Raw genomic sequence first — 15,485 nt, 5'->3', positions numbered from 1 at the left:
ATGATATGATGGTCTACTTAAAAAATCCTAGAGAATCAACTAAGAAGCTTGTAGAAATAATCAACAACTTTAGCAAAGTTGCAGGATACAAAATAAATGCACATAAATCATCAGCATTTCTATACATTTCCAACACACTGGAGCAGCAAGAAGTAGAAAGAGAAACACCATATAAAATCACCCTAGACAATATAAAATACTTAGGAATCTATCTACCAAAACAAACACAGCAATTATATGAAAACAACTACAAAACATTTTCCAAACAAATAAAACTGGATCTAAACAATTGGAAAGCCATTGATTGCTTATGGGTAGGACAAGCTAACATAATAAAAATGACAATTCTACCCAAATTAATTTACCTATTTAGCGCAATACATATCAAGCTACCAAAAATCTTCTTTACTGAATTAGAAAAAACTATAACAAATTTCATTTGGAATAACAAAAGATCAAGAATATCAAGGGAAATAATGAAAAAAAATATGAAGGAAGGGGACCTAACAGTACCAGATATTAAACTATACTATAAATCAGCAGTCATCAAAACAATATGGTACTGGCTAAGATAGAGAGGAGGATCAATGGAATAGACTTGGGGTAAATGACATTAGCAAGACAGTGTATGATAAACCCAAAGAGCCCAACTTTTGGGACATGAATCCACTATTTGACAAAAACTGCTGGGAAATTTGGAAAACAATACGGGAGAGATTAGGTCTAGATCAACATCTCACACCCTACACCAAGATAAATTCAGAAGGGGTGAATGACTTGAATATAAAGAGGGAAACTATAAACAAGTTAAGTAAACACAGAATAGTATACTTGTCAGATCTCTGGGAAAGGAAAGACTTTAAAACCAAGCAAGAGTTAGAGAAAATTACAAAATGTAAATTAAATTGTTTTGATTATATTAAACTAAAAAGTTTTTGTACAAACAAAAACAATATAGTCAAAATCAGAAGGGAAACAACAAATTGGGAAAAAATCTTTATAACAAAAAACTCTGACAGGGGTCTAATTACTCAAATATACAAGGAGTTAAAGCAATTGTATAAAAAAATCAAGCCATTCCCCAATTGATAAATGGGCAAGAGACACGAATAGGCAATTTTCAGGTAAAGAAATCAAAAGTATCAATAAGCACATGAGAAAGTATTCCAAATCTCTAATAATTAGAGAAATGCAAATCAAAACAACTCTGAGGTATCACCTCACACCTAGCAGATTGGCTAAAATGAAAGAAGGGGAAAGTAATGAATGTTGATGGGGATGTGGCAAAATTGAGATATTAATGCATTGCTGGTGGAGTTGTGAACTTATCCAGCCATTCTGGCTGGCAATTTGGAATCATGCTCAAAGGGCTATAAAAGAATGCCTGCCCTTTGATCCATCCATACCTTTGTTGGGTTTGTACCCCAAAGAGATCATAGATAAACAGACTTGTACGAAAATATTTATAGCTGCGCTTTTTGTAGTGGCAACAAACTGGAAAAGGAGGGTATGTCCTTCAATTGGGGAATGGCTGAACAAACTGTGGTATATGCGGGTGATGGAATACTATTGTGCTAAAAGGAATAATAAACTGGAGCAGTTCCAGGTGAACTGGAGAGACCTCCAGGAACTGATGCAGAGCGAAAGGAGCAGAGCCAGAAGAACATTGTACACAGAGACTGATATACTGTGGTAAAATTGAATGTAATGGACCTCTGTACCAGCAGCAATGCAATGACAGAGGACAGCTCTGAGGGATTTATGGTAAAGAAAGCTACCCACATTCAGAGGAAGGACTGCAGGAGAGGAGACATATAAGAAAAACAACTGCTTGAACGCATGGGTCAGGGTGGACATGATTGAGGGTGTGGACTCGAAACTACCACACCAATGCAACTACCAACAATTTGGAAATAGGTCTTGATCAAGGACACATGACAAAACTAGTGGAAATGTGCATCGGCCATGGGTGGGGGGAGTGCGGGGGCCAAAGGGGAAAGGAGGAGCATGAATCATGTAACCATGTTAAAAATGAATATGAATAAATGTTTAAAAAAAAAAAAAGGAAATGCCCCATGACTTACAAAATAGATGTCACTGTGGAGTACATAAACTCAAAGAGAAAGCCCATAGTTTAATGACTATGAACTAATTTTAGGTATTTTAAAAGTATTTTAAAAGATTCTTATATTTTATACATGTGCCACTGTGCCCTATGTAAATTCTATTTTGCTTTGCCTTGAAATGAATATTCTCCCAAGGGTGTCCACTATCTATGTAGAAATGTCCTCATGACAAAACACAAAAAATTACAGAGTTAAGTCATAGAAGTGACTATTGTCACTTCTATTGTATCTGGACTCCTAAGATACAAAGGATAAACCCCATAGGTAACAGCTGGTGCCCCCTTTAGTAGCTTCTGAACAGCATTCCCTTAGCTAAAAATTTTCCCATAACTAATCTCCAGGAATTCCATTAAATAGAAGTTTTCCCTGTAGATATTTAGCAAAGGATACATGGAAGAATTCAGCTCTTCTAACTGTAAGAAAAGAGAAAAATATTTTACTTTTGACAAGAAAAAAGACAGACAAAACCCTATTAACAATACAACCTTCCATAGTATTAGACACTTAAAATAGCAAAGATAACTATTTACAAAAAGGAAAGAGAAGTCACTTAATCTACTACCTTCTCTCAGATGGAAAAAAGTTTAGTATATGTGTGTGTATCTATGCACATATATACACACATAAACATACTGCTATGCATATATACATACAAATATATTTGTTTCATTTGAAGGGACTGAGAATTTATTTACAGAAAAAGTAGCCTTTATATTTATTAATTTTTAAAGGTCTGGATATATCATTTCACTGCTGTAAGAAACTCTTGGTGAAGAAGTAACTCAATCAAGGCCAACTGGTATAGATTCTTAAGGAGTTGCTAGGGATAGTGAGTGACTGATTAAGTGATTTGCTCAGTCACACAGCCAGGAAGTGGCAGAGGCAAAACCTGAACCTAGGTCTTGACTCCAAGGCCCGTTCTCGATCCACTATGCCCTGCTGCCTTAATGAGTTAAAACTTTAAAAAGACAAGCAGGAACTACATTAAAAACTGGACCTTTAATACCATTCTAAAATTATCTACAATTAGTCAATTGGTCAGCATGAAAAAGAGAAATACTTGATAAATGAAAAATCATTATAGTAGATTATGCATATATTTGCTGTAGCTAACTGCAAGAGTTGGATAAAAACATATTATACTAGGTAAAATACTGAATATTATAAACTTGAAACAATTACAAAAATTTAAGAGTTGCCTTGTTTGAATGAAAATTAAAGTGACACTCCTTACTATTTACCTAGGATAATTTGTTATTTATGATTGGTAAATAATAGATTCTAAGGCTAGAATTAATATAACTGGATATTAAGAATCCAGCTGTTAGTATTAAACTATCATAAGCATAATATCTATAATTACATTCTTAAATCCAAAGTAATTTTTAAAAGACCTTATAAAATACATCAGATAAAGGAAATATCTTTTAACACTAAGGAACTCCACATTTATATCTTAATGAAATCTATACAGAAACACACACGCAGCTTCTAGGATACATAGCTATAGTCATACAAAATATAGCTTCTAATATATACTTTAAAAAACCCATCTTTTTCCAAATTGTACTCACATCTGACAGAAGCCTATCCAGATTAGCGTCACTGGCTATTTTTCTCTTATCCTCAGGAAGTTCCTCTAACTCCCCATAGAGCTCCAAATTCAGTCGAGCTAACTTCTCTTGCATTCCTCGAACATGTTCCATCTGTTCTATGGAACATTCATTTCCTAGTGGGAGGCAGGGAGGAAAGAAGGAAGGAGAAAAGGAGAAAAAAAGGATTCATGGTTTTATTTAGATTACAAAAAGTTATGAGTACAAATGGGATCCAAAGTTAGCATGTAAAGGAGGAAAATTTTTTTCAGAATGAGAATTCCAACATTAATCTCTCTTCATTTTTCATAACATAATATTTTATTACTGTCTACATAGTAAGCTTCAATTACAATCTAATTTCTTACTAATAATAGGATGATGGCTGAAATTATATAATAAAGGGCAATTGACATATTTTGAAGGCAGGCAAAAAAAAGCTAGATAATAAAATCAAAGTGTTTATTAATCAGCATAAAATTTAAGTTCACAGCAAAAATGATGGTTTTAAAAAATCTTTACCTTCCATCTTAGAATCAATACTATATATTGGTTCTAGGCAGAAGAGCAGTAAAGGAGAGGCAATGGAGGTTAAGTGACCTGCCTAGGGTCAACCAGCTAAGAAATATCTGAGGCCACATTTGAACCCAAGACCTCCCCTCTCTAGGCCTGATTCTCTATCCACTGAGCCACCTAGCTGCCCCAGCAATAATGTGTTAAAAGAATACTCTTACCTTGGGGCAGCCATTGCCTTTTGAATTAGATAAGTGCAATGGTTTGCATGAAATTAAGGTCCAAAAGAACACAACTCTAAATCATTTTATCATTCAAGTATATAATTCATTTATGAAAGAGAAATAATCTATAATCATGTTTTATTATAAGAGAAAAGGAACAAAATAAAACACTATAATGTGGTACTTAAAATGCTGGCAGCAACTAAATAGCAATTGCACTAAAACCTTAATAACTTGAAATGGAGGAGGTCAATTTAAATTAGTGAAAAATGTTAATTGCAAACTTTAAATAAATGTTATTAGATTTTAGGTACAGACAGTAAAATAATTTACACTACTAGCTAAAGATGTTTCTAAGTGTGTTTAATTATCCAGTAAGATTTATTTGAAAAAACAGTAGCGCCATTTCTATATAAGCCATTAATGTGGCAATTTAAAACTTCAAATGTGGTTAAACATGCATCTCTGCAATTCCATGGTATTACAAATTCAATTTTAAAAACTTTTCCCACAGATAGTACTAAGGTATACTAAATATCAGTTCAAATTAAATAAAAAATTCAGAAGCAAAAAAAATCTGGAAAAAAAGAAAATTAGCCTTTCCTTTTTGTCAGGGTCCTAATACCAATAAAATAACCAAGCTAGTCAAGAAGGAATATTCACATCAAATACATTCTGAATTTAATCAGTTGATTTCAATAAAGAATTTTTTCTGGATAAAGGGTATCATAGTTGCTTATATGTAATTTTTTTTAACACATTTCTTTTTTTTTTTTTATTTTAAACCCTTAACTTCTGTATATTGACTTATAGGTGGAAGATTGGTAAGGGTAGGCAATGGAGGTCAAGTGACTTGCCCAGGGTCACACAGCTGGGAAGTGTCTGAGGCCGGATTTGAACCTAGGACCTCCTGTCTCTAGGCTTGACTCTCAATCCACTGAGCTACCCAGCTGCCCCTCTTAACACATTTCTAATGGAAATCTTTAATTCTGTGGATATTTTTGCATTTGAAAAATGTTGTACTATCACAAATTCAAGTGGATTTTTTTAGGTCATTCAACTCTACTAAGGCATTTTCATTCAATGAACAATAGGGAAATAATTATGTAGTTCCCCCAAAAGAGAATAAAATAAAGGGAGACTTGAGCATTAAAGAAATAATAGGAAAAATTTACAAACTGTCAAAATTGAATTTTCATAAAATGTGTGATATTTTTCTTAAAAAAAGTTAGAGAACAAAGAACCTGGGATCTCATATGTGTAAGGGACTGGACATAGACAGGAAATAATTCTTTGTTTGGAAGGAAGGAGGAAAATAACCTTGAGACCTTCCTAACCTGAAACACTAATACAGGCTGAGTTTTCCAAGCATATCCTTGCTTTTAACATTCTTAACATATTTATTTGGTAACAGTAATTCAATTTCAGTGTTCAAGTATATCCTCTTTCATTTATTTTTATATAAACTATTTTATTGAAATTTTGTAAGGCAAATTTTGATTTATGTTTTTCAACATGAATACAAACTAGGGATTATTATAATTCCTATGAGAGTAAGAATATATTTTACTAAGTTGGTAAGTACTTACAAAATGATAAAGGATCCTGAAAATGAGGGAACAATTATGTCTTTAAAATCTTACAGAAAATTCCATAGTTAGTTACCAAATGCTTGAAGTTTTCCAGAATGGAAATCATTCAAAAGGCTCAGAAGACCCCTCTCCATCTCTTGAACATCTGAGACATCAGTGAGAAAGGAATGCTGAATTGGAGCTGACTGGGCACCTTTTCCTTCTCCCCCCTGAGGTCTGGCCTTTTCTTTCATGCCTCTGGAGAGATTAAATATTCTTAGTGTGAAACTTCTGTCTTCTGAATCACTTAAAGAAAATACACTAAAACAACCTACAATGCAGTATGCAACCATTAGCAAACTTTATTGGGGTGTCCTTAAATCAGAAAAAGAGAAATGTTAACCAAAAAAACCCAGAGCTACAACTAAAAGTGAACATAAATAGTGATAACCTTAAAGGTTATATAAAATGTCATTAGATCTCTAAAGTACAGAAAAAATTAAATTTCATTATTAATTAATATTAATCCTGCCTAGATGGAATAATTGATAGAGCACTGAGCTTGAAGTCAGGAAGGCCTGAAATCAAATCTTGCTCAGATATTTATTAACTGTGTGACCCTGGGCAAGTGACTTAACTTTAGTTTTCTCGAGTGTAAAACAGGTATAACAATAGTACCTACCTCCCAAGGTTGTTGTGATGATCAAATGAGATATTAACTGTAAAGCATTTAATACAATACATGGCACATAGTAGGTACTATGAAGATGTTAGCTATTATTATTTTTAATTATTTACATACTACTTTCAAAATAAGAAAGATAAAAGGAAGGTGCCTCATATAAAAAGTCTGAATAAAGAAGGATTTCCTATTGATTTGAGGATTTTCCAAGCCTTCTATTTGCAAATGATGTAGTACCAGTTATATCAAACCCTGAAATATACAAAGAATCCTCAGTGGAACTAACTACCAGAGAGGTTTGGTCTAAGCATCTTCCCCCCAGGAATCATGATTTAATTACTGCTAGCTTCCAGGAGATGATCTCTCTCAGTTCTCCTCCTATCTCTATCAGTATTCTTTCTCTGGTTATGTTGCTGAATCCTCATCTATCTCCTCACCCTTACATGTAGGTGTACTTCAAGGCTCCATCCTGGGTCCTCTTCTCCTTCTGCTCTTTTTCATGGGTTCTACTGCAACTTCCAAACCCATAAATGCAGCACTAATCTATTTCAAACTCTATTCGTATTGGACAAAGCCATGTGGATGTCTCATCAGCATTTCAAGTTCAACATGGAATATAAAATATAGTACTTATCTTCCCCCTAAACTGGTCTGTCTGCTCAACTTCCTTATTTCTAATGAGGTGCATTTCTGTCTAAGTCACTTAGGTTTATTCCTTCCAAGCCATTCTAGTATCTGTCCTCTCTCTCATCCTTGACATTTACTTAGATGTCAAATTTTTTCAATTTTACCCCTATGCATATGTCAAATCTATGCCCTTCTTTCCATTCACACAGTAAGTACCTTAATTCAGACACTCATAGCCACTCATTTAAACTGTTATAAGCTCCCATTCCTCTCCTTGTTCCCAACCTATGTCCTCTCTAATCAATCCACACTGGTATCCTCCCAAAATACATATCTTATCATGCCACTTCCTTGCTCACAAACTTGCAGTAGCTCCCCACTTCATCTAGGATAAAATACAAATTCCCCAGTGGGGAATTTATAGACCTTCATAATCTGGATCCAGTCTACCCTTCAGCCTTATCTCACATGACACTACTAGCTACTTCCCAAACTCACTATTCCATTTCCTGTATCTGCATTCTCGTGAGCCAGCTCCTAAGCCCAGAATGAACTTCCTTCCTCAGTTCTACCTCTTAGAGTCTCTACCTTCTCTCAAGACTCAGCTCACCAGTGTGAAGGCTTCACTAAATTCATCAACTGTTAAAGCTCTCTTCTTCAAATTACTCTGTATTATAATTATGTAAATATTGTATCCTCCCATAAACTACAGAAGCTGCTTAAGGATACAGGCAGATTTATTTTTGTCCTTTTATCTATGATGCACAGGAGAGTGCATTTTACATAGTAGGTGCTTAATAAAAGCTTAAATAATAAACCTTTCTCTATCCTAAATCATTAAACCTATATAAAAAATAGTTTTATTTATAGTCATACCCGGACTCTCCTTCTCTGGCCATTTCCTTTATTTCCTGGTCTGACACACTGCCCTTTGGAGATCTTCTTCCCTTGATTGATTACTGCCTACTTGGAATCACCATTTTAGGAAGGGATCCTGACATGCTTCACCTCACCCACAGGGGCTCCTCCTTTCTCCTTACCATCACACCCTGAGAGTGCCCTTCCTCATCCTGCAACCCCCTTCCAGCTCCGTTTTATGTATTTTCATCTTTCATTAGAACATGTAGCAGATGAAAGATGAAAGTGACTGAGGAAACAAAGGTGCAGTCTTCTGAGCATTCTGATTTATTAAGCAGTGCATAGCAATTGCCTAACAAATCCAGACCTGGCCCCTTCCTCAGCTTAGGGTTGGACCCTAAATATGGAGGAAAACAGACTTTTATATACTAAAAACAATTAATTAAAAGGAAACAATACAACATTAAGTAGTCTTATTTCTAACTGGATGAAAGGTTAGGGACTTTCCGAGCTGGAAAGATAAGAGTGAACAGGTACAATTCCTTGAATTCAGAAAAAGAGGTATCTCACTTCTCCAAAATATCCGTATACAATCAAAGGAGCATGGAAGCATGGAAACAATAACTAACTGATCAGTATGGAGTCAATTTTTAGATAAGACATAAGAATTGCCTGAGATGTGCAATTGTAAGAAACTCCTTTTATCAGGACCTGACTAAGTTTCTGGCCAGCAAAACCCAGGGAGAGGTAGTCCAGCTTCCCTGCCTCATAGGAATAGTTTCAAGCAATGAAATAAGGTTTTCTTCTAATTCCCACAATTGAATAAAGTTTTCCCCCAAGAATTTGGATTAGACCCATAATTGAACAGAAAGGGAATTGAGCTAACTCCAGAACTGTATACAATAAGGCTAGAAAGAGAGATTGGGGGAAAGTTGAGAAGACCTTTAAGGGCTAAGCAGGGGAGTTTATATTTAATTCTAAAAGCAATAGAAGTCAGTGGAATTTTGAGATGGAGAGTGACATGGTCAGATCTGCAATTAAAGAAAATTACTCTGGCAGTAATGTGGTCTCTTTTTTAATTGATAAGAGCTATACTTTAGAGAAAAATGGGGACTTATATATATGATATGTGGGTATATATGTACATATATATGATATATAATGAAGTGGGAGAACTTGAGACAGGAAGACTAATAATCTAGGTAGGTGATGATGAAGATCTGAACTAAATGGTTAGCTGAGGGAAGTGGCTAGGTGCTAGAGATGTGGATATTGAAAGGTAAAGTTTAGCAAATGAGTGTATATGTGTGGTAAGAGAGAGTGAGCAGTCAAGGACAAGACCAAAGTTACAAACTTGGAAGAATGGAAAAAATGGTGGTGTTTTCAACAGGAACAGCTAAGCTTGCAAGAAGGGTGGGGTGGAAAGAAGATAATGAGTTTTGTTTTGGACATGTTCAGTCTGAAATATTTCTAATATATACAGTTTGAAATGTCCAACAGGAAATTGTCTAACAGGCAGATGAAGCTCAGAAGAGACTGAAGCTAGATATATAAATCCAGAAGTTTAATGGGCTGCTTTCATAGACAGTCACTCCTGATAGGTCTACATTTCCTTTCAGTCTTGATTTTTGAGCAACGGCTGGATGGTTTGTTAGGCAGGCTGAAGTACTCTTTTTTAAAGTATGAATTGCACTTATTTGGTTAAATGAAGTCTCTTATAAATCTGAAATTCTGTAATATATAAATATATGTGCATATATTAATTGTTTTTTATTAGTTTCAAATTTGGGGGAGAAAGATGAATCCCTCCCCTCTACGCCTTAATCATTCTCTCAAATTATTCTCCAACCTATGTTCTTTTTTCAAGACAAGAGAACCTCCTTACAATACTTGAATACAACATGCTACTTTTCCCAATCTTGAAGGGTCTCCTTACTCTTTTTTCAATAATCTACAGCCTTCACTTCCATTTCAAGAACTAGCATAAAATTCTAGTCCTGTAGGATTAAACTTATCCCACCACTTCTTGATAAAAATAAAAAACTTATGCATTCAAACTATGACATAATGATGAGCATTCAAACTGATGTAATGATGACTAATATTTAAATAATGTTGTATGGCTTGCAAAACATTTGACAAAATCTGTCTCATTTGATCCTTATGACAACTCTATGAGATAACAGTAATCATTATATCTGATTTACAGATAAGTAAATTAAAACTCAAGTCAAGAGACTTGTTCAGGGTCATACAGCTAATAAATGGATATGTTAAATCTTCTAGACTCCAAGTACAACAATCTATCCACTATACCACACTGCCTTCTCAACACTAATAGATAATATTTATATATTGCTTTAAGGTTTTCAACTCTTTAGAATATTACCTAATTTTACCCTCACAGTGACCCTGAGAGGTAGGTGCTAATATAATCCTCATTTTACATTTAACAAAATTGAGGCAAATAGAGGGTAAGTGACTTACCCAGAGGCACATAAACTAGTAAGTGCCTGAGGCTGAATTTGAGCTCAGGTCTTCTTGATTTCTGGTCCAGGATTCTACCAACTGCATCATCAGGTACCTCCACATATACTTGATTTACTCTTTGTAAGCATTCTCAAGTCTTCATCAAAAAAGTTTTATTTCCTCACAATAAGTGAAAGATTATCCACAAATAAAGCAGCAATGCCTTCTTTTCACTTAGATACACATACAATTTAGTTGTAGAACTACAGATAGTTTTTGCTCAATAAACACCTTTTTAAGAAAAATTTAAATAACACATTTTACATTTGAATGCATATTTTAGTACTCAGAAAAACAGACAGATACTAACAATGTTCTCTTGCCACCAACGTAATTAATATAGTAAGAAAAAAGCACTCTTATCTGGATTTAAAATATATTGCAATTTAATTTTCAAAGCCATCCCACTTTCCTTTTAAATACTAACCCTTTCCTTTTTGCCTTCTTCTGGGTTATGGCTCACTCATCAGCTTCTAGTCAAGCCCCTAACTTTCAGATTGTGACCTTTGATCTTTCTTCAACCAAGAATTTTTTTTATTGTGTCTGTAAAATCTCCATAGGGTCATCTTTACAATAGAGCTTTTATTCACTTTCACTATACATTCACCTGACTGAATCATTAATCTCTGTCATACAAACTATTCCAGAAGATAAATTATTTAGAAAATAAATAAGAATACAGGCAAGAGAAAAATGTTTTGGGAAAAAATAAGAAATATTTAGCATTACTTTAAATTACATTTCCCTCTAACAGTTCAAAAGATGAAGGCTCACCTTTTTAACTTTGGTCTTTGTGAACTTGACTGTGATGTAGGATTTGAAAACCCTGTGCTTTTACTAACTGGCATGGAGTTTTTCTTAGAATTAACAAGTTGAGTAGAATGAGAACTAAAGGATTTAGGGCTCCTCCTTTTTATTTTTCGTTCTTCCATAGTTTTATATTCCTTGCTGCACCAAGACCAATTTTTTAAGACCTGAGTGAGGAAACACAGCTATTATTCATTTATGTAACATTCCTTCATCTAACATTTATTTTTTTAAATAAAATTGATTAAATATTTCCCAATTACATGAAAATTTTTTTAACATTTAAAAAAATTTGAGTTCCAAATTTCCCTTCTCTTGAGAAGGCATGATATCAATTATAGATGTGAAGTCATGCAAAATATATTAGTCATTCAGCAAACATTTTTATTAAGTAAGGGGATAGTTAGGCGGCTCAGCAGATTGTGAGCCAGGCCTAAAAATGGGAGGCCCTAGGTTTAAAATTGGTCTCAGACACTTCTTAACTACGGAACTCTGGGCAAGTCACTAAAAGCCCATTGCAGAGCCCTTACTGTTATTCTGCCTTGGAACCAATACCCAGTATTGATTCTAAAAGGGAAGGGAAGGGTTTAAAAAAACAACAACAATAGCATTTATTAAGTGCCTGCAGTGTATAAAAAGCATGGTAGTAAGTATGGGAAGCCAACAAACATAAATAAGGCAGTTCCTGCCTATAAGAATTCTATAATCTAGCTATCATATATGTATCCCAATATTTAAGTGGAAAAAAGGGTTCTACAGCAGAACATCTCACATTCTACATAAAGAACTAATAGGGGCTGGGTATGGTGATGCATGCCTGTAATCTTTACTGCCAGAGAAGCTGAGGTTGGTTGCCCGTGTTTGGGAATTCAAAGCTGCAATGGGCCAAATAAACTGAATGCATTGTTAGCCACAAATATGGAAGGAATGAGGGAAAGGGAGTATTCAGTGAAATAAGGAAAGCAGAACCAGGCTACCTAAGGAGGTATAAAGTGGCCCACATACAATAAGAGCATATCAATGCTTCTATGCTCATCTGTTGTTGGATCAGGGCTAGGTGAGTTAGGGAGCCTCAGTCTTAAAAACCAACCAATTAACAAAAAACAGCAAAAATCTAGCAGAAATTGCTCAAGTATATATATAGTAGAGGTTAGGATGATGATTCCTAAAATTCAAGTCTACAGAATTTGCTCTAGAAAAATTTGTGAAATAGGAAAGCTTTATCTTCCTTTCACTCAAAGGTATCCATTTTCTCCTACACTTTAATAAATTTTTCCCTTCTAAATTTTTGATCTAATGAATCCCTATTTGCCCACAGCCCTCCTGGACTCTCCTTTTCCACATCAAAATCTTTTTTCATACTATAAATTAATCAATCAATCAGAATTTATTAAGCACATTATAGGGCAGGGAGAATGTTACATCCTACTGAAGTGATATGTCATCTGTTCCAAGAAGTGTTTGTAAATTTTAACAGGGAGAAGGAATCCTAAGCTAAATAAAGTATATTTTTATGGAATTTAAGGTATTAGTGAACAAGTGGTAAAGGCAGTAAAGGACCCAAGGAGTTTTCACTAATTGAAATCATACCATATACATGGGCTGCCTATTCTTTCTATGTTTAAAGTTTGTTCTAACTACATGGAAAAAAAAAAGCAGAATTGTTGAAAGAAAATTCTTTGAATTTTGTCTCTACCTTCCTCTTCTTGTTTTTAAATAGCTTCTAAAGACAACGCTATACAGGGATTTCCCCCTACCTGGAAGAAAATGTCTGCTATATGGCAGTAAATGGCCTCTGTAAAGAATATCAAGTCTTAAATCTCCCAGCCTCATTCAGTTAGCAGTACAAATCCCAAATGTTTTTTCATGCCTGACTGCATTAAGTTATATTTTCGTCTATAGGCCAATACTATAATAGTCTTACTAAAACCATTTTTGGGGATGTTTTGAAACCATATAATTTGAGAAATATAAATTGCTGTTCATCTGCTTTGAGCATGTCTCTAAGAAGGCTCATTATTTTGTATGCTGTATTCAATGGCAAGCAGGCTATAATCATTCAGAAAGACTCAAATCAAGAGTTGCCACACCTTAAAGTTATTTAACAATTATGTTGAGTCCAGATTTTTCTGTCTAGATTAAAGTCCACCAATACAGGCATTTATATAATTCTTCTCAGGGTGAATTTACTCCACCACAGATCAGCTGGAATTTATGCGGCTTCATAGCAAAATAAGTTTTTACTTTAGAAGGATCAAATATCCAAGTCTTAATCCCGACTATGAATCAGTTTAAAACAAAAATGCTGAAATTCCAGAGTAGCAACTTCCCTCTTCGCCAGTGTTACAAAAAGGCCACTTTTGAATGGTTCTGTTTCAGCCAGCACACATCAAAAATTAAATGCAAAGATGATTTAACAATTTGCCTAAAACACAAGGTATCTAATAAGTTCCCAGCAGAGTCCAGGATATGTACATATTCGAAATTTATATTTAGGATTATGCAATGAAGCACTTGACCACGAGTCTAGTCCTGGCTTCTCATCACATTTTTGCCCCTAATTTACTCTGCAACCCTAAGCTTTTGAGCCCATTTCACGTTTCCAGGCTCCCGGTTCTCATCTATAAAATGAGGAAGTTGAACCAGAAAATCTCTACGATTCCTTCTGTGTATAGGCATCCTTCGCCTTCAACTGCAAACCACCCAAGAGCAAAGAACACAACCCCAAAAGGGTGGGAGTGTGAGGAGAAAGGTCCCCTCCAGCTCCAAAACGTACGATGGGAAAAAGGAAGGGGAGCTACCCTTCCGAGTCCCTACGCCACTCAGCCCCAGTTCTCCTGGACAGCGCCCGGAAAGAGAAAAGCATGGGAGGTCCGCAAGGGGGCAGAGACCTGTCTCTGGGAGGGCCGGGGTGGGACGGGCTAGGAATATCCCCAGCCCCTACCTGAGGCGGAAGGAGCAGGGTACGATAATGCGGTTCAGCCCGCACCGCGGCGGCAGTCACATCGCAGCTGGGTCGCCTTCTCAGACCCTTTTGTTTACGGAAGTGACGAGAGGTGATGGCGCCCCGGCAAGTGAGGCGGGAGCCCCGCCCCTTTCCGCCAGCTAAGCTGGGGCCCTGCCTCCGCCCTCTCTCGCGCATCTTTTTGGGGTTTTCCTGCCTTTCTTCTCTTCTCAATGGCTCTAAAGCCACTTTAATGGGGGCGGGAAGGGTGAACTTGGATTGGACGTTGTCATTTAGAGCTAGAGAAAGACGAAGGTGGACACGGAGAAGAGGTGAGGATATAACGAGCTGCTGCCTTGCCCCTCTTCTAGAGTCAGAGGCGCGGCGAGGTGTTCTTATGGGAAATGTAGTCCACATGCTGGAACCCCTCCCTCTCTCCTGCCTTGTGGAACCGCTCCGAACACCTTGCCCACTACATTTCCCAGCATGCTCTGCCACGAAAAGCTGGAGACAGGAAGTTGCTATGTCACCATAGCGACCCTTCCGGATCTAGTCTTTATCAGGAACTTGAGGATAAAGTGTAGGGGACTTTTTGCTGCCAGAAAGGCGACCTTGCCTTTGGATGTTAAAGTAAATCAATCTTTGGACTGGAACAGACTTTGAAAATCTCCCTGTAACTTCACCCAACCCTGATAGAAATGAGTCAATCTTATTTTTAATGATATTTAGAAAAGAAACAAGGGACTCTTTCCTCTAAATGGTGAAGCTATTAATGTTGTGTATTTGCTGTTCCCCAAATAGACTATTCCATTTCTGAACTCTCTGCCTTTGCATAGGCTGTCCCGCATTCCAGAAAAGCTCAGCCATAGTCTCTCTCCTCCTTTTCTCCACTTGGAACCTGCTCATCCTCATCATTCAGTTTGCTGTGAAACCTAATATCAGCAGGTGGAATTTGTATGCAAAACTGCTGATGCTGGAATGGAACCTTTACTCATTTTTTCCAAAAGCACTC

At 36.0% G+C, this 15,485-nt stretch overlaps 1 protein-coding gene across 1 annotated transcript in view; it reads right to left on the bottom strand.

Moving 5' to 3' along the window:
* CCDC28A (coiled-coil domain containing 28A) overlaps positions 1 to 14,890 on the bottom strand; it is a 24,745-nt gene extending 9,855 nt beyond the window's left edge. The window contains exons 1-5 of the mRNA XM_044674619.1: positions 14,474 to 14,890; positions 11,497 to 11,696; positions 6,121 to 6,284; positions 3,701 to 3,855; positions 2,517 to 2,539 (exon numbers count right to left, since the gene is read on the bottom strand). Of these exons, the coding sequence (XP_044530554.1) occupies positions 2,517 to 2,539; positions 3,701 to 3,855; positions 6,121 to 6,284; positions 11,497 to 11,696; positions 14,474 to 14,890 (959 nt within the window). The remainder of the gene's footprint in view (positions 1 to 2,516; positions 2,540 to 3,700; positions 3,856 to 6,120; positions 6,285 to 11,496; positions 11,697 to 14,473) is intronic.
* Positions 14,891 to 15,485: the final 595 nt, after the last annotated feature.

This window comes from Gracilinanus agilis, chromosome 4, assembly GCF_016433145.1.
Source record: "Gracilinanus agilis isolate LMUSP501 chromosome 4, AgileGrace, whole genome shotgun sequence".
In the NCBI taxonomy this organism is placed as follows: domain Eukaryota; kingdom Metazoa; phylum Chordata; class Mammalia; order Didelphimorphia; family Didelphidae; genus Gracilinanus; species Gracilinanus agilis.
The sequence above is the reverse complement of the archived record's forward strand: the minus strand, read 5'-3'. Positions and strand labels throughout refer to the sequence as shown.